This window comes from Oenanthe melanoleuca, chromosome Z (genome assembly GCF_029582105.1).
Source record: "Oenanthe melanoleuca isolate GR-GAL-2019-014 chromosome Z, OMel1.0, whole genome shotgun sequence".
Taxonomy (NCBI): domain Eukaryota; kingdom Metazoa; phylum Chordata; class Aves; order Passeriformes; family Muscicapidae; genus Oenanthe; species Oenanthe melanoleuca.
In genome coordinates, this window is record NC_079362.1 from 49636868 (window position 1) to 49655220 (window position 18353).

Genomic DNA, 18353 nt, shown 5'->3' on the forward strand with positions numbered 1-18353 from the left:
TAATTATCTGCATCCCCAGGCCTGCCCCAATATTACAGCCCCCCTGGCTACAACGTAAGTACTTTTGTCCTCTAACTCAAGAGGGGAATATACAGGTCTGGAGGTTGCATATGGGTTTTTTGGCTCCTCCAGCGAAGCGGAGCGGTGCCGCAGCGAGCTGAGTTGGAGCGGCCGTGCCGGCTGCTGGCGGGGCGGGAGCGCACCTGGCTGGACCACACCTCCGCAGCTGCCCACGCTGAAAAATCCCTGCGGGTGGCCGAGGGGGCTGCACAGCTCCACAGACCATTGGGCAGCTGGAGGAGAGGTGCTTGCCCCAGGTGAGTGCCCTCCTTACCCAAAAGCTCTCCCAAAGTGCTGCCTATGGGGTCTTGAAGTCCCTTTTTTCTCCCTTTTTCCTTTCAGGATGTTGGGAACATCCTAAGCAGGTGGCAACTGGTTGCTTCACGTCCCTATCCCTCCAGCTGCGGAGAGGGGCTTGGATGATACATCCGTCGCGTAACACCCATCCCTGTAACTTCTTTTCCCAACTGGAATGAAATGAAGCTCCACCTCCCCTCGGGACTTCCCCAGGAGGTGGAGAAGAGCCTGAGCTCCTGCTGCCGCCAAAATTATGCTCTGTTGGAGGCCCTGGAGAAGTTCAGAGGTATTTGGGTAGAAATCGGATATTTTAGAAGAATTTCAGATATTCAGAAATCAGATATTTAGTAGAATTGGGAGGCTCTGGTGAGGAATTCAGGGATATTTGGAATAATTCAGATATATTGGGGGTAGGAATTCAGAGTTATTTCAGGAGGAATTCAGTTGCATTTTGGATAATTCAGTTATCTGGGGAGAAGTCAGAGGCATTTCAAGAGCAAGAGGAGCTTGTCTCATGGAAAGGCAGCAGCAGGCTCTGCACCTGCTCACTCCCCACCTTCCTCCCTCCTCCCAGACACAGATCCCCCCATGGGTGTACCCACACCAAAGACTAAGCTGGAGACTGGCACAACTCCTCTCCCACAGCTTTTGGCAGAGAGGAAAAGTGTGCGGTGGTCTGAGGAGGAGGAGGAGGAAGAGGAGGAGCAGGACAAGGCCAGAGAGCCCCATTGAGGCCAGGAGCTGTCTAGCAGCTGTCAGGGCGTCATTGCCAGGAGATGCTGGACATGGACACAGTAGCTGGACTCTGCCTGTGCATCCTCATCCTAAGCGCTGCCCATATTCCTAGGGACACAAATGGTTTTATGACTGTGGGAATCCTTAAAATTCGAGGGTTTTGAGAAAGCTGCAAAAAGCAGATCTCAGAAACAGCAGAACTGCAATTAGAGCTAAGTGGTAGCCATTTTCAGTGGTAGCTTAAAATAAACAGCTCGAGATGAGTTCCATAGCAGTCCCATCCCGTTCGTGATTCTGTACTTAAACCCGTGGCCGGCATTATATGACAAGCTCCCCTCCCAGATGCTTTAATTATAACCAATCTTGTGCTGCTGCTCACCATGTAGATAATGAATTAAAGAGAAAAAAATAAAAACAAAACCAAAACCAACCTGTCGCTACTCGCGATGTATTTCGCAAAAATAACGACACGGACTCCTCTAGCTAGGTGGCTAAAGAAGCGGTTTATTGAACGACACGGAGCACTCTTATAGTGTGTTCCGCAAACTACAAACAGAACAGCAGTCTATTGGATAATTGAAGAAAACAAAACTTTCTCACAAACCGTGAGAACTGTTTATCATTGAAGCCCAGGTGTTAATCTTGTTATTAATTCCTTTTTATTTTTCCCCAGCGTTATCATCCTGGGAAAGGCTCAGGCTGGAACTGAGAAACTGTCTCAGCCTGGGAAAGCCCTCTCCGCATGAGAGAGAAACTGTCCCAGCCTGGTAAAGCCTCATGAGAAAAGTTTCAAGCCCTTGCCATTTTCAGTCTGAGGCTTCAATGGCGTCCACACCAACCAACCAACCAAACAAACAAACCAAACCAAAAAACCACCCCTGATGTTCCTTTTGTGCATGTCTGTGTATGCATGGGCTAGTTTTTAAAGTATTTCTTGGTTCAGCTGGGCCAGGGAGGAGGGAGCAGGCGAGCGAGGGGCAGCGGGATACGCGGGGTCGTGGGTGCGGAGTGGCGGAGCTGTCCCGGGGCTAAATGATTTTATGATTTTATGATTTAGAGCCATGATTTAGAGCAGCACGTCCCGCTCCTCCCCTCCTGGAAGCGGCTGTCCCGGCCCTGGCTGTGGGCACTTGGCTGTCCCCGAGCCACACACAATAATCAGCACGACAAGCGGCGACTCCCGGCGGGACCGCGCCCGTCCCGTCCCGCGGCGCGGCTCTTAGTTCCATTTATTTCATTCTGCTCTCTGCATTCCATTCACAACTCGGCCTCCTCTCGGTGCAGCCCTTTTGGCGACAGAGGCGACAGTCACCCCCCGGCCTCGCCCGCCCCTTTCGTGCAGCCCCTCACCGCCACCTCACACCGGGGAGCAAACTTCTGTGAAAATATTTATACCTAGCATAGCCCTGTCTTCTCTAGCTGCTGCAGAATCTTTAAGATTCTTCTTCGGAAACACAATAAGTGCCTGAAATAATTAAGAATTAATTAAGCATTAAGTTGGTCTGCTGTTAATAAAGTAATTTCTGGGCGTTTCTCAGAAGAAAGCATAATAATTAAAAAAAAAAAAAAAAAAAAAAAAAAAAGAGAGAGAGAGAGGAGAGAGAAAAAGATTTTAGTCTTTAGTTTTTTTATTTTAATTTATTTTAATTTTTAAATTTTACTTTTCTTTTATTTTTCCCCCGAGAGATCGAACTTTGGCTTTGTTTGGGCTCGGTTTCGCGGTCCCTATCCCCCTCCACACCTCGAGGAGTCAGCGACTCTTGCCGCTGCCCGAGTTCAGACAATGAGAAGGGAGTTTTCTATGCGCCCTGCCCCCATGCCCCCGAGCAAAGGCAAATCTGGGGCTATAAAAAGTGTTTTTTTGGGAGCTACGAATGCCCAGTGCGGTTTTTTCCCCCATAATTTCTCTCTAATTTTTTTCCGTGAATTACCTAAAGCTGATCAATTTTGGGGCACACCGGATTTTACAACTGTTTGGGAATATCGAACTTATTTTTACTGTTTTATCTACCTTAGTGATAACTTTAATTCCTAATTGGTATTTTAAACATTATTTTATGTCTTTATTATTATTTTTATAGCTCTATAATAAAATTAGCAATTAGATTTAAAGATAGACATGCCTTATATTAAACTGAGATATATTACATTGGAATTTCGTTGACGTTATCACAATTACACGACACACCACCGTGGGGTTTTATTTCACTTTACCGCTCCCGCTCCAAGCTGCCATTCACATGAGCTCCAGGGCGCTCTGCTCATGTACTACGTTCCTGCTTTATTCCTTGTCTCCTGGAGCCCTCTCCTGGCCGCCCTCTGCTTCCCCCGGTGCAGCCGGAGGGGTGAGAACTCACCCTGGAAACTGCTCGTCCCTCCTAGGCCCCAGCTGCGTTCCCTTCTGCCCGTAAATCCCCGCTGCCTGAGCCACGCTACTTTCCCTTAAAACTCAGCCCCCGGAATATGTATTTTTAGCAGAGGCAAAGCTTTTCCCTGTCTTTTTAAGGGAAAAAAAGCAAGGCAAGCATCTAGAAGCCAAAACTGAGCTGAAGTGCTGCAATTTGGTGAAGGTCAAGTATGAAACAGTACAGGGGGTGGTAGTTTTGGGACCAAAACCAAATATTGGAGATTTGAAACTCCTGCTCTCACCCAGCACCCGCAATGTGGAGGGCTCCTATTTGGCTTCGGGGCGCGGAGGGGAAATAGGGATCACCAAAGGGGGTTTGGACCCGGCTGGGGATGCAAGGAGTGGGGGAAGGGGCATGGAAACTGAAGGGTGGTGGGAACTTCTTAAGGTGTGGTGGGAACTTTTTTACAGGAGACCTTGCAGAGATGGGATCTCCCAGCCTGTCTGGGAGACCTGTAGTGCCTCTTATCACTGTGTGTTTACACAACTGTATGGATACGGCGAGGGTGCGCGTGCAGTGTTAACTATGAAGTTAATTATACCATGGATATGCATGTACATACCTGCTTCAGTGCAGCTGCAGAGCAAGGTGAAGATGGGGCCATCTGCACTGTCTGTATCCCTGGTGCTTTAGGGGTCCCAGCCCCCTTTCCTCCTTTTCTTCCCTTCTCCAGGAGTATAAACCCCTTTTCCCTTCAGAAGTTTGAAGGTTCCCTAAAAACCCTTCAAGAGGAGGACGAGTGCTGTGCTAGGCTGATGGAGGCAGCAAAGGAGACAAGACAGATCTGGTGGCTGCACTGTGGGGGCCAAACTGCTTCATTCTCCCTCCAGCATCCTCCTCCTTCATGCCCCAGACTCGAGTCAGTGCTGAGAAGCAGAAGCTGTGGGCAATGCTGAAAGGACTCTGCCAGCTGCTGAGCAACCGGGAGTCACGATTTCATTCCCTGTTCCATTGTCTGTCCTGGAGGTTGGAGGAACAGCAACATGGTGAAGCTGCCCAAGATGTCATGGATTCAGCAGTGCTGTGCAAAGCTCCAGGCCAAGTGCCAGCAACCAGATGGTGACCTGCTACGGGTGAGCCAAAACTTTGCCCCAGAATCTGTTTCCCCCATTTTGGCTTTTATTCACAGGAAAGCAGCTCTAAGCATCTTTGTCCCTTCCTCTCCAGGATGCCCAAACCACCTTGAGCAGGTATTGGAGCCAAAAAACATTACCAGGATCACCAGTTTTGGCTCCAAAGCCTCAATTTTTTTGGATCTTCTTCCACCCTGCATTCTTTTCCTCTGGGATTTTTGCTTTGGAGCTGGAGGAGGTTGACGGTTAATCCAGAATTTGGCAATGATGGGGGAATCTTCCATTACATCTTGCAGAAATGGAAGCCTTGCCCAGGGAAATGTCCCAGTGGTTTTCTAACAATGGAGAAAGGAAATTTGGGAATTTCTTGGCATTAAATACCCCAATTTGCTCCCCTCAAGGTGCACAGAGAGGAACGTGCAGCCATCACTGCTGTTGATGTCAGAGCTGGAAACAGCTTGAGGATTTTACCCGAAAAACCAACCTGCTGGCAGAGGCAGTGGCACAATTTAAAGGTACTTGGAAGGTAAAAATTGGCAAAAAAAAAAAAAAAAAAGGAATTCATTAAGCAGAAATGGGAAACTGGAGTGGTTCTGGCAGGGCACAGAAACCCAGTATTTGTCTGGAAAGTGAAAGCATCACAAATGCTTATTTAATTAAAAGAAAATCAGGGATTTATTCCTGATTAGCCTTAAAGAATAAAAAACTGAAGATGGGAAGTGCAGAATGCTGTTGATGGTTAATTAGCACCAAAATTAGGACACTAATTATGTGCAGAGGGAGGTGATGCCCCAGATGAAAGGGGTTGTGTCTTCCACCTCAGGTGGTTTTACCTTCTCCATGCAACAGGGATTGAGTGGAAGGCCCAGGGCCAGATCCAGAGGTAAAAATCTCTGGGGTCATCTTCCATTTCCAGACATCTTGGATTGCTTTCTGGAGGAAGACTCAGAGGGATACTGGGGAGGTGAGTCCAGCTTCAGGGACTTAAACAGCTCACCCCCAAATCTTGGTGTCATTGGATGGCCCGACTGCAGGGTGCTGGGAATCACCCCCAGCTCCTCAGCCCTCAGGAATGGAGTGTTTTGAGTGACTCTGCTGTGTTTTGGGTCAGCAGGGCTTTGTAGAGGGCTGGCGTTGCTGGGCTGTGAAGGTTCGTCCCGGTGCCAGCTGGGCACTGGGGGTGCCTTGGGAATTCGTGTCCCATAAGGGCTGCTTTGGTCTCAGCCCTGAACATGGGGCTTGGGCCGTGGGGCAGTGGTAGGGGCAGCTGCAGGCTCTCACCTGGTCCAGCCCCATGTCTCTGCCCCCCAGCCACACTCTCCAATGCACTGTGGTGGCTCTGGATTATGCTGGTGGGTGGGTGGCCTTCCATGATGCTGATAGCCAGCCTGAAATATTTGCCTTTCCCCCAGCCAATTTCACAGGTGAGCAACTCCAGCCACTGCTCTGGCTGGGTAGGGGCCAGCTCTGCTCACCCTCTGTCCCTGAGTCCCCCCAAAATTCCATTATGAACCTCCCAAGTGCAGACACTTCCACCACCCCAAAAAACACACCACTCAACAACTAACGGCCCCACTCCCCCCACAGCCCCATTTCATTTTCTTTATAACATCTAATTTAACAATCACATTTCACTCTTTTGCTTCTCAGTGGGAGAACAGAGGTATTTTAGTTCCTCAGCTACTTATCAGTGGAAGTATGGTCCAGAAAAAACAGGGAGAACATCCCTAAAAACATTTAAAAACTCACCTTGAGGAAGAAAATTGGCTAGATGTATCATGATAAGGTTTTGCAAGTGGAAACTTTTCTACTTAGGATTTGTGGAGAATTTAGAGGAAGTGGGCTAAAACCACACTTCATGTCTCCCAGGATCACTCAGGCTGGGGCCTTTTCAGGGTTTTGTATTCATTGCCAGGATGTAAGCAGGGGGAGAGGCCACAGACAGGATTTCATCCTCCATTTCGCTGCCTGCAAGTGAATAGAAGGGGAAAAAAGCCAAATGAACCAGTATCTTGAAGCAGCAGAAGGTTGTTATTAGGGTTCGGCCATGTAATGAAGTGTTGTTATCAGCAAGCACAGGCAGGACTGGGCAGGTCTCTGCCTTCTGCAGTCCCAGTCACTCCTTTGCTGCCAGACTTGTCTCCCCATCCACAGGTACTCTTCACATTGGTCTGAGGAAGAGGAGAAACTACCAGAAGGACAGCAACTTCTATCTTCAGGACCCTTATTTTAGACAAGGGCCCTGACAAAACACAGGTCACAGCTAAACCCACATTGCAGCCCTGCTCAGTTGTATAACTAGTCATTTCCCTGTTTGGCACAGGGTGAGATAGGTCTTTTCCTTGAAAGACAAGGTCCAGTGATTTGTAAAAGCAAAGCAGTTCTTTACAGCATCCTGCTCCATCCACTTTTCAAAAGCTTTATGGATTATTTAATTTGAAAGTCCATACAAAAAAAAAAGCCTGCCTTTTTGTGTAACTCAATAGCCCCACAGCTGGCTCCCAGTATGGGGGTGGGGAGGAAATCAGCCTGTTTTTTGCTGAAGGGCAGCTCAACAGCATCCTATCAGCAGCTGGGAGTGCAGATGGTTGGGTGTGGAGGGTGCACAGCCCAGACTCCTTAAGCAGAGCCAGCAGAAGCACCTTGCAGCCCTCCCAAAGGGGCCTGTGGACCCTGAAACCTTTCTGTGACACACCTCACACCAGCCCATGAAAGAGGCTGTGGGGAGTAGCTGAAGGGCTGTTCTTTTTTCACAAGTCGAGGTTTTTTCCACAAAGCTGGAGCCCAGGGTGCATTTTGTCAGGGTTTGGGGCTTGAGGAGGAGGATTCCCAGGGGGAGGAGTTTTAACCATTGCCTCCTGCTTCTCCCCATGCTGCTCCTCTTTCACTAGCACCTCAGGATCAGACTGAGAAGTGTGCATCCAAGGGAAGTGCGGCAGCATGAAAGGAGAAACCTGTGTGAGGACTGCAGGCCCTCCATGGTAGTGGGTGTGTTAAACCTCCCCTGCTCCTCACTGAGGTCCACTGTAACTGAAAAGGGGTGGATTTTAGGGATGGGCTCAGGTTAATAATTTGTTGGTGTTGGTTGGTGCTTGTAAAAATGGAGCTCAAAAGACACTTTTTAAAATCAGCAGCTTGTTATATCCAGAAGACAGAAAATACAGCTCCAGTGCAAACCAGGGAGAGGGTCTGTATTTTTAATCCTCTGTTTTTTCAGTATGTTTGCTCTGTTTTGAGCTTTCTTCCCAAGGGAGCAGCTAGCACAGTGGGAAATGGGGATTTTCTACCTTGAAGCAGTGCACACAGGGAAAAAAATCCCCAAATTAGGGAGGAACTTGTAGCAGAACTTATTAAAGAAATGGTGGCCTCTTCACTGCTGCCTTGAGGAGAAACTGTTGATAAATCCCCAACCCCTTTGTTTTTGAGAAGACTGTCCCCTTTTAACTGAAAATAAGATTTGTTTTTTTCAGTACTAGCAGTGGATGTGGGTAAGAAACAGATCCAAAAATATCCCTACACCCTCCCAGAATTAAAGCATATCCTGCTTCGGAGCGGGGGGAGGAGGGGCTTAAGTTTTTAAAGTGTCATCAGTTTGCCCAGTTCTGCCCTCCAGTGGCCTTTTCCCCTCTTCTTATGCAATTTATTGGGATAAAATGTCATAATTTCACTTAATTTTTTTCCATTTTATAATTTCTTCTGTTCTGAGAAGAAGCTTTTTTTCTCAAAAATGAAGCCAAGCAGGACTTTTCTCCCTCCAACCCCCTTCATTGCCCAAAGCCCCCTCCAAAAAGCTAAATCTGAGGGTTTACTTAAGCTAAAAGCCTTTTTAAACATAGGATGAAACACTATAGTGCATTACAGGGCCTTAGCTGCTGTATATGAATAGAGCTGATAGCTGAGTTGAGAAAAAAAGGTGTGAATTTTGGGTTATTTTTAGTTTTTGCCTTTTATTCTGTAAAATAGTCACTCTGTATGGACCCATGCTTTAGACCTGAATTTCCCACATGGAGGAATTTCCTCCTGGAGCTACAGTGAGCCAGCTGTGCTTTGCTGTTTATCCAAATTCTCCACACACCAAACACCAAAAAAATTATGAACTGAACTTTCGAAATAAACTGGTTGAGCTCAGCAATTTATTGTGTCACTCATAACCTGGGACTGGTGTCTTGAACAAGGTGTTTTTGAGCCACTCTGCAGTGCTGCCCCAGGTGGGACCCCCCAAGGGATGGGGACAGCCAGAGGTGAGGGTATTCAGGGAGAAACTGATCTGTGAGAATGAAGACATCAAGGATGGGGTGTTGAGGACTTTTGGGGAGAGAGACCTCTGGGGCTGGTTGGGGACCCAGGGAGGTGAGGGGCCTCTAAGGCACACAGATGACATGCAGTGTTGCAGGTTAGGGGTGACACACCCATGTTGAGGTGGGCCTGTCCCCAGCTCCACAACCCTCTGCTCCCCCGGCACACCTTTGCTGGGTCAGGGCCAGGGTCCATGACTCTCATGTCTCTGTCCTCAACAACCAGCCCAGGGGAAGAATGAACTTCTTTATACTGCCACTTTAGTTTGACCAGCAGTGGTTGATGTGACTGGCCATAATGGTGCCAAGAAGCAGGACACTGACAGTTTAAAGCAGGCCCAAGCCCACTGTAAAGATCAGATTAATACTGTAAATGCAGTGTCCTGAGAGGTTAAGGAGAGCACTCTGGTTCCCAGGCCACAGGGAAGTGCTCCAGCTCACTCCTCACCCAGAGTGTAACTCATGGAGCCCTGGGGGCCACAGGACCATGTCTTACCCTGCTCTCACACCTCCTCTCCAGCTCCAGCTGTGGTCCCCCACCTCAGTAGCTTTCTGCCACAGGTTTCCAGCCAGCCTCATATCCACCAGTGCAACGCTCCTAGGGATCTGTGATCCTGCCAGGGGCTCAGCAAAGGCCAGGGGGCCGCCCCCATGTTCCCATGCTTACAGATGCTCCAGTAGCCTGCACACAGACAGAGCTAGTGGATGAGTTCTGGCAAGTCTGTCCTCCCTCTTGGAGGTTCCCCACAGCCAGCACTACATGGGGAGGGGATATCATCCCATGCAGAATCCCTGGCTCCTCTGGGGTAATCCATGGAAAGGAGAACTGTTAAGTGTGGAAGAGGTTTTGATGAATAACATTTTGGCTGATGAAAATTCAGTAAATGTTGTTAAGTTTTCAGAGGAGTTCTTGAGGCAATGGGTTTAAATGAAATGGGGAAAAATTACATTATTGCAAAACCAGCTGCATCTGATACAGGAGGAGCCAGACAGAGAAAAGTTCTGGAGTAAATATCCGCTGTCTTCCAAAAGCAGGTCCTGGCACCAGCCATGGGCTCTCAGACACCTCAAATCCCAAGCTATTCTCATCCCTCAATATCCTGACCTCCTCCAGCCACGGTGAGATGTCCCCAACCTTCTCCAGCACCTTCAGATCCGCAGCACCTCTTGTCCTGCCGCTCTTCACCATGGCTCCCAACATGCTGTCCTGATGATACTGGGGTGGATGGGGTCTGCAGTGGTGACTGCCTGGATCAAAGCTCAGGGATGCCTTACCAGCACCACATGGAAAAAGACACCCTGCAGGGCACCTCTTGGTTCCTGAAGACCCCTCACCCATTCACCATCACCCAGTGCTCACCAGGCTGTGGTCACCAGCATGGAGAGCTGTGAGGAGAGAGACATGTCCCCTGTGGCAGCCACAGTGGGGCCTCCTGGGTGCTGAGTACCATGGCTTGGTCAGGATCCTGACCCACCCCTGACCTGCCTCCTTGCATGTACCATGACACCCTGGTGTTTCCCAGACTCTTAAATTAGCCCCAGAGATCCCTGTCCCCTTAAGTTGTCTCCAAACCCCTATGGTTGTCCCCAGCCTTCTAGAATCCCCAATACCCCTGACATCCCTGTCCCCACAGATCAATCACCCTTCATGTCGCCATCTCTGGCAGTCCCTATCCCCTCAGAGAGTCCCAGCTTGGAGCAGTACCTCAGGGTGAGATTGGGGCCTCCTCACAGGGCTGGGGAACGTGAAGCAGGTGAGGGTGATGTCACTGGACACCCCAAGGGCCTCAACCTTAGGACAGATAGGTGGTGTAGGAACTGCACCTGCTACATGGTCACTGTCACTTATGGGACACCAGGGACCTATTGGACACCATGTCACCTAATGGACACCAGGGACAGTAGATGGTGAGGACACTGGCGTCACTGCTGCACATTCCACAAGGAGCTGAGCATCCCCTGCAAGGGTCCCACAGGTTTGCTATGCTCCCAGGGCCTGATGGTGATGATGATGATACTAAACCCTGCCCTGAGCCTGATGTGGGAGAGAGAGCAGTGCTGCTCGGGCTCACCTTGAGTTACCCCAAGATGTGTGGTGCTGCTGCAGGCTCGCCAAAGTTCAGTTCAGGGGCATCAGCAGCACGGGTGGGGGGCAACCCCTCTTGCACCTCCACAGCCCACAAGTTAGGGGCAACCCCAGCCCCTCCACCTGGCTCAGGGATACTCCCTGTATATCCACATGTCCCAGTCTGGGGGCTCATCCCAAACTCTCCTGCTGCTGTCCCTACCAAAACTTCACCCTTCCCTGTGGTACCTGTCCAGCTTTAGGGTGGCAGCTCTGAAACTGGGGGTTAGTTTTGAAATCAGTCTTGATTAGAATATCTCAAACACAGCAGGTTACAATTTTTTTATTAAGCTGAAAAGAAATCCCTTTGGGCAGCTGTCCCAGTCTTTTCTTCATGCAGAGCTCTGAGCATCCAGTCCTAGCCAGCTGCCTGGCTGCAGGGGACTGGATTTGCAGCAAATGCTGCAGTGCCCGGGATCAGTGGTTGAGGCCTGAGTCTGGCTGGTGCTTTAGTAAGGTGGTGGGGCCTGGGGGCGAAGGATAGAGGTAAGCCTGAAGCCTAAAGCATGGCCAGAGACCCTCAGAGACAGAGTACTGGCCCAACATATGGGCTGTTTTCCCACACTGGCCAGGGCCATCTCCACACTGCACTCCATCTTCAACACACCCAAGGACCAGTTGTCCCATCTGCCAGTCACCCTTCTCCATCCTGCTTCCACCCCTCCTCAGCCTCCCCAGACTCCAGATACTCCCTGCACCTGCCCAGGTCTACAGAGAGAGCCCCGCTCACCCATCACCAGCAAATAGCTGATGCTCTCTCCCCCCACCACTGGTGTCCTGACAGGCCATACCCAGCTTGTCCTGTGCCCTCTTTGCCACCTCAGGCCTGTGGTCCTTGCCCCGATCCATGTGGTCATCTATGCCCAGCAGCTCAGTCGCGCCGGGCTGCGAAGGAGAGAATGGCTGGCAGCAATGTGGGGCCCAATTCAGCACCCCCAGGCGACCCTGCCCACCTCTCCCTGAGGAAACTGAGGCAGGGTGGCCTCAGCATCTCTCTCCCAGCCTGTTCTTCTCTGACGTTCTTCCCTTCATCATCCCTACCTTTTTGGAGAGGTGTAGGACATCCTTGAGCTGTGCACTGAACGTGTCCTGTCCCCTGTAGCTCTGTGACTTGAGGAACTTGCTATTGACCAGCTTCCTGAGGGATGGGGCATGAGGACGCTCACTGTCCATCACTGTGGTACCTTAGGATTCATCCCACTGTGCCAGGGAGGGGGGCAGAGGGTGCTCCCTAATGACACATGTCCCTACAACTGCTGCAGGAAACCCATGCCTGTCCCACTCTGCTAAATCCCTGCCAAGCCTGGGTGGGTGAAGCCACAACATGTGGCTTCAGTGCCACTGACACCAGGGCATGACGGAGCAGTGCAGCAGGGGCTTTAAAAGCCCAGAGACCTGGGGCAAGTACAGCTGGCTCTCTGTGGGCCCCTCTGCTCCCCTGACCTGCCCAGCCTTCCTGTCCCCCTCTGTCCCCATTCAGGGAAGAGATCCCCATTTGCCAAGGCAAGACTAGCCAGCATCCCAGAGGCCCGTGATGGGTCCCCATGTCCCCTACCTTTGACTGTGCTGTTGTGCTTGCTCCTCCATGATGACGGTAGAGGGGTGTGCAGCGTAGCTGCTGGCCAGCGATGGCAAGAGTGGCAGGGTGTCAATGTGCCTGGGGAGGGCAAGAGCCATGGGTGGGTGACTAGGGACAAACAAGCCACCCCAGCTTGGGCAGAGCACCAAAACCCATAGGCTTGTACCCCACAGCATCCCTCTGCCTGCTACCCTCAGGGAAGTGTTCTTGGAGGTGTTCCCACTCCACATCTGAAAGACATGGCTTCAGAGAAGGCTCAGCGGATTCAGACACTCCAGGCAAACACTCTAAGATAGCAGGGCATCACCAGCACGCATTCCCTGTCCCACCCATGCAGCCCCCCAATATACCAGCGCCAGGTGCTACTCACGGGCCAGGCACCTGCATGTTGAGGTGCCGGTCGCAGGACAGGCACTTGTAAGGGACCAGCAGCTGCCTAAGGGAGAAAGGGCTGGGTGAGCTCCTGACAGGGCTGCAGTGCACACAGCCAGCAGCTCACAGGCAGCAACAGGAGCCAGGCATGTCGCTGCAGGGAGGCTCAATGTTTCCAGGGGGAACTGTGGCACTTTGAGGCTGGTTTTCCTCCCACCCAAGGGAACAAGGAGACAAGCTTGCCTTGGCAGCACTGGCACTGATGAACTGTGGCTGTGGCCCAGAGCAGGCAGGGGGGATGGCGAAGGGGGGAGGGTGCAGCACCCACACTGCCATCCACACCAGCCCTTCCCTGGTGTCACAGCCTTGTCAGTGCTCACAACTCCCCTCCACCTTGCCAAGGAGGGCAGGTCATAACTGAGGCCTGTGGCACCATGTATTGCACTCCTGCCCAGGGGAACAACCCTCTGTCCTCCATCCTTGAACCTTTGCACCCACACCCCAGCTCTGGTTTGGACAGTTCCTTTCTGCAGATGCCCATTCTTGTGCTTCCTTCGATGTGGGGAATCTGACACTGATGGGTGAAGAAGGTGCTTTGTCAGTATCCCTGCAAGTTGTTGGCTATATTGTTCCCATGCCAGGGTACCGTACAGGAAGGAACAAGGCCAGTGCTGTTGCCAAAGCCAACACCATCCCATTGCACTCACTGCTTAGTTCCAGCAGCGTCATCAATCTTTACTGACAACTCATCCTTGAGATTCTTGATGATCCTTGCCCAGGTATCCTCCAATTGCTTCTGGAAAGGCCCAAGCTCTAGGCGATCCAGCTGTGGACAGATGCACACCCTTAACCACTGCTTCAGGATGGAACAGTAGTCCCCAGGGAAAAGCCAGCAGAGAGGGAAACCTCAGAGGGATGCTGCCTCAGGCTACGAAGCCCCTGAGGAGCCAGTTTTGTACCATGAGGATAAGGCACCCCTCACCTTGGAGTCCAGGGCATCTCTGAACCACTGCTGGGCCTCTTGCCAGCGCTGCTCCTGGCCCAACACCCGTCTCAGCAAGTCCTGTATCCTCTCCTCCAGACGCTCCATGCTGGCATCAAAATGGGTGCAACTAACTTTGCTGCCCAGGGCAGCTTTGTCCACTTTCTATCAGGGAAGAAAGGCAGAAGAGCAGTGGGGACAGGGCAGAGGTACAAGAGGTAGGGCCAGCACACCTTGGGGACAGACACAGAAGCATTCCTGCGGGGCCATCGTGCCCTTTTCATGGCTGTGTGGCCTGCTTACCCCATCACCGTCATGGGGGCAAAGGGACTTAAAGAGGGAGACAGGGGGGCCTGGCAAGGGATCTGCAGCCAATCTGGAAGTACTTACACCCTCCCTCTTCCACATCCAGGCCAGTTTTGCCATGGAGCACCCAAAGGACATTTGTCACTCTGCCCAACATCCCCAAGATCCCTTAGGCTGAAGATAGACTCTCAAGACCATACCAGCAGCAGCAGGTCCTCCTTGTCTGCTTTCTTCTCAAGACCCTCCAGGGACCGGAACAGAGCCTTCCAATACAGAAACCATCGCATGATACCACAGCAGGGTCAGAGCTGTGTTCTGGCCAGCCAATGCTCCCTGCTCTTTGGGAAAGGCCATTTGAACCAACAGAGGGCTGCGAGCAGGGAATTTGACCTCTGGCAGTCTCCAGCCTCAGTGTGCCTGGGGGATACTCTGACCCTCTGGGGGTCCAGCCACCAACCTCAATATCTTTCTGATGCTGGTGATGGTCATCTCGGAGGCTCCCTGTGACGTAGCTGAGCTGCTCACAGTCCCCTTCCACCCGCACAATGGTGGCCTGGATGCTCTTTAGCAACTCCTCATCCTGCTCCAGGGAGAAAGAAAAACAAGATAGTGTCATGCAAGGGGTGTCTGACTGCCCTCACGGAGAGGTCTGGGTTACTTGGCCATCAGCCGTGAGCCCTCAGTGCCAGCTGGACATTTGTATCAAGGCTTTAATTTCTTGCCATACTGCCAACTCATCCAAACCAAACTGGGGGGTGCTGCTCTACATTACAGTGAGTGCAACCAGACAGAGGGTCCTGACACAGCCTCCCAAGCCCCTGCCATGTTGTCAGCTGCCCACCTGCGTCTTCTCTGGCAATGACTTCAGCACCTGCTGGGGCACCAGGGAGTCCACCTGCTCCTGGAGCCTTTCACAGCGGTGTAGGAGCTTCCTCAAAAGCTTGATATTCGAGCTGTGGTCAGATGGCTCTGACTCTCTCTGCTGCTGCCCCGTACTCTCCAACACTGCCCTCAGCTCGTTCAGCTGCAGAAAGGGGAGAAGGAATTGATTTTGAGATACAGCAGATGCAGCTAGCAGAACCCAGCACCCAGATGACCCTGACCAGACAGGGAATGTGGCCAGAAACCCAAGAAGCACCCTGCCATTCAGGACAATAGTTGGAGTGCTGCCCCCAAACCTCACCTTCTCCTGAAGCTGGTCAGCTGTGACCAGCTGCTTCAATGTGGTCTTGGTAATCTTCTGCTCCTCTCTCAGGTCCTTCTGCTCCTCCTTAATCTCCTGCAGTGCAGACCTAGCCAACAAGATGAGGGCACAGGCAGGCTGAGCCTGCACAAGTCCACTCAGGAGGTGAGCTGTCCTCCCCAAATATGATGTTCCTGGACTGCCACCCCCCCATGCCTCCCAGCTCCCTTGCTGCCCCATTGGATACAAAATACTCTCCCCATCCTCTTACTCCAGCTGCAGGGGGATCTGGTTGGTGCCATCCACTTCGCTCTTGGCTACAGTCATATCCAGCTTTCCAAGGGCTTCCTCCAGTTGTCTGATCTGGGAAGAGTGGTAGTGGCAGAATCAGGGCATGGACCCCATACTCTCCTTTGCCTGCCTCCTCCCTGCCAACTCCCCCTGGCATCCTTGCAGCCCCCTTAGGAACTGCTATGGTCTTACCTTCTCCTTCTCACCCTGCAGGTCACTGGTCAGGCTCTGCAGGGAGGACATCTGGCCCTGGAGCTCAGACAGGTCTCTGATGATGCTCTCCATAGTTGTCTCCATAGCTCCATGGCCTTCTTTGGAACCAGTGGTGCCACTTTGTGCTCTGGAGGTCCCTCTCTGCATCCCAGGGATGGGCTGGTCGTGGAGGACCAGTGGCTGGCTGGCAGCATCCTGGAGGTTCCCCTGCAGTGGGGTGAGAAGAGGACCCAGAAGCATCCACTACTGAGCTTGGGCCCAAGCCAGAGAGACCCTGGGTGTGTTGTGGCTGCACTGGTAGATCTTTACCTTCTTTCCTTCCCAGCACCCTTTTTTCAGGGCTGTTTAGTTCAAAGTGCCTCAGCACCCCTTTGGCTGAGGTAGACAGTGACCTCTACTACCAGCTTGATCTGCAGGCAGAGGTGGGAGCCTCCTAGTGGGCAAGGTTGAGTTCCCATGCTTCCCTCACACTTCCCTCACAGGACACCCTTCCTACTCTGCCCTTTCAGTGCCCTACACACTGGCTGACACCCACAGTCACAGGGCAGGGATGGCAGTCTCGAGAGGCAGGGAGGGCTCAATTCCCTCCCAAAGGCAGCAGCTCACCTGGCTAAGTGCTTCCTGGATCATCCGGATATCTTCTCCCATGCGGGACTGTGTGGCCTTCATCTCACTGATCTCTTTATGGAGATCCTTGCAGAGATCCGTGGTCTAGGAGAGGGGGGTGGGGGGGGATGAACCTCATGGGAGGGTCCCTGGGGACCTGCAGGACCTTTGCCTGCACATGGTCTGTGGGGCACAGCCAGATAGCTGGGCCCTGGGGAAAGCACTCTCCATTCATCTGGCATGGCCGGATGCAGCTGAACCTCGGCGCACAGAGAGGCTTCAGACCCACAACATGCTGAAGGTGGCAGCTCACCTGGTCAAGTGCTTTCTTGATCCTCTGAATTTCCTCTCCCATGCTGGACTGCATGGCCTTAGTCTCAGCCATCTCCTGGGAGAGATGAGTGGCCAGGGTGAGCCCTGGGCAAGCAGATCCCCAGAGACTCTCACACCCGTCCTGGGGAGCCTATGGCACACCCTGGGTCTGCAGGAAAAGACCCAACATGGGAAGGACCCAAAGCACCCAGAGCAGTGTTTCTGTCCCAGATTTTCTCTACAAATCTCCCTCCCTTTCCTACAGTGAAAGTCAACATGCCGCTTGGAGCTTGGGCTTCAACCAAACCTTGGCATAAAGGCACAGACCTCGGGGTGGGGGGCTGGGCGCGTCTTCGGGGAAGCACCAGGGAGTGGGAAAAGCCTGTACCTTGAAGATGCCACTCTCCTTAGTCTTCGCCATCTGTCTCATGCCGGCAGTCACAGGAGGGCCGCCCCTGGTCCCCGGCAGCTCGACCTGCCCGGGCGGCTGCCCTGAGCCCCGTGGCCCAGCCTCGGTGCCGCTGCCGCCTTCCTCCTCCTGCGGCACCACGTCCTGCAGGCCCAGCAGGCTCAGGTGGTCCAACATGATCCTCAGCAGTCTGCGGAGCGCCTCTAAATTGACATTGACCTCGGGCGTCCCGATGGCGTCATCCAGCAGCTCTAACAGGCTGACCGAGGCCATGGCTGCTGCCCTGCCCGAAGACAAAGCACTTGGTGCTCGGACGGAAGCTGCAGCTAGGAATGCGGGCAGCCAGCAGCCTCCTTCCCAGTTCCTCTGCCTTCCCGAGCCCCAGTCACACGTGTCTGTGTTTGTGTCTCTTGTTGCCAGGTGACGCCTGGCCCTGGGAGCCGGTTGTTGTGGAGTCGTGGAAGAGGCCGGGTCGGAAGGGACTCCTTACAGATCACAGAGTGCGTGTCCGCAGCTGTGGTGGGCCAGCGACCCTTGGCTGAAGGGGGTCCGCCCTGATGGCCCCCTTGTTCTTCACCCACCCCGCTGGCATTGGGGAACAGGAATCCCAGAATTCCCTTGCTGCCCTTGATCTTCATCCTCTCCTTGGGCTGGGGGGACAGCGTTAGGGGTACCCAACCCCCTCTGCCCCCTTGGGCTGCCCGGGTTTAGCACAGCTGAGGGCAGCGATACAGCTGCCATGGTGCTTCCAGCCGTGGGGCTGAGCGGGGGTCGTGCTGGCACTCAAGTGGCTGCAGTGGCAGCCCTGGACACACATGGACACAGGGGCCTGAGTTAGGGACCCCCTGGACAGCCCCAAAATCCTGGAAATACCCAGGCAGCTGGATATGCTTACAGCAAAGAGAACTGGTGTTGTCCACACCTGCTCCCCCTTTGGGCTGTCACAGACAGAGGACAGGTGGCACCCCAAAACACAAAACCTCCAGGTTTGTGGGGTGCCCACCACAATCAGGAGAGAACATGTATCTGGGCAGCTCCCCAAAGAGATCCAGATCTTGTTGTGCCCTCCCTTAGGGGACCCAGACATCCAGAAAGCCTTCAGATGGG

The 18353-nt window shown here is 52.6% G+C and overlaps 1 protein-coding gene across 1 annotated transcript; it reads right to left on the minus strand.

The window, feature by feature from the left end:
• Positions 1 to 11250: 11250 nt before the first annotated feature.
• On the minus strand, positions 11251 to 17706 carry LOC130265119 (glutamine-rich protein 2-like). Its single transcript, XM_056513942.1, has 16 exons — positions 17226 to 17706; positions 16839 to 16913; positions 16526 to 16630; positions 15899 to 16126; positions 15687 to 15778; positions 15416 to 15524; positions 15074 to 15256; positions 14690 to 14812; positions 14433 to 14495; positions 13927 to 14091; positions 13652 to 13770; positions 12943 to 13008; positions 12549 to 12650; positions 12035 to 12131; positions 11785 to 11878; positions 11251 to 11460 (listed from the first exon to the last, which is right to left on the minus strand). Exons 1-16 carry the CDS (start codon positions 17517 to 17519, stop codon positions 11411 to 11413), a joined length of 1965 nt encoding a protein of 654 aa, XP_056369917.1. The 5' UTR covers positions 17520 to 17706; the 3' UTR covers positions 11251 to 11410.
• Positions 17707 to 18353: the final 647 nt, after the last annotated feature.

Bases quoted from the DNA above. Each gene is read 5' to 3' on its own strand.
- LOC130265119 (XM_056513942.1), bottom strand. From the start codon at position 17,519: ATGGCCTCGGTCAGCCTGTTAGAGCTGCTGGATGACGCCATCGGGACG. The intron at 16,631-16,838 runs GTGAGCTGCCAC...CCCCTCTCCTAG, and splicing joins TCAAGAAAGCACTTGACCAG to ACCACGGATCTCTGCAAGGA. The intron at 11,879-12,034 runs GTAGGGATGATG...TCTCCTTCGCAG, and splicing joins TCCTACACCTCTCCAAAAAG to CCCGGCGCGACTGAGCTGCT.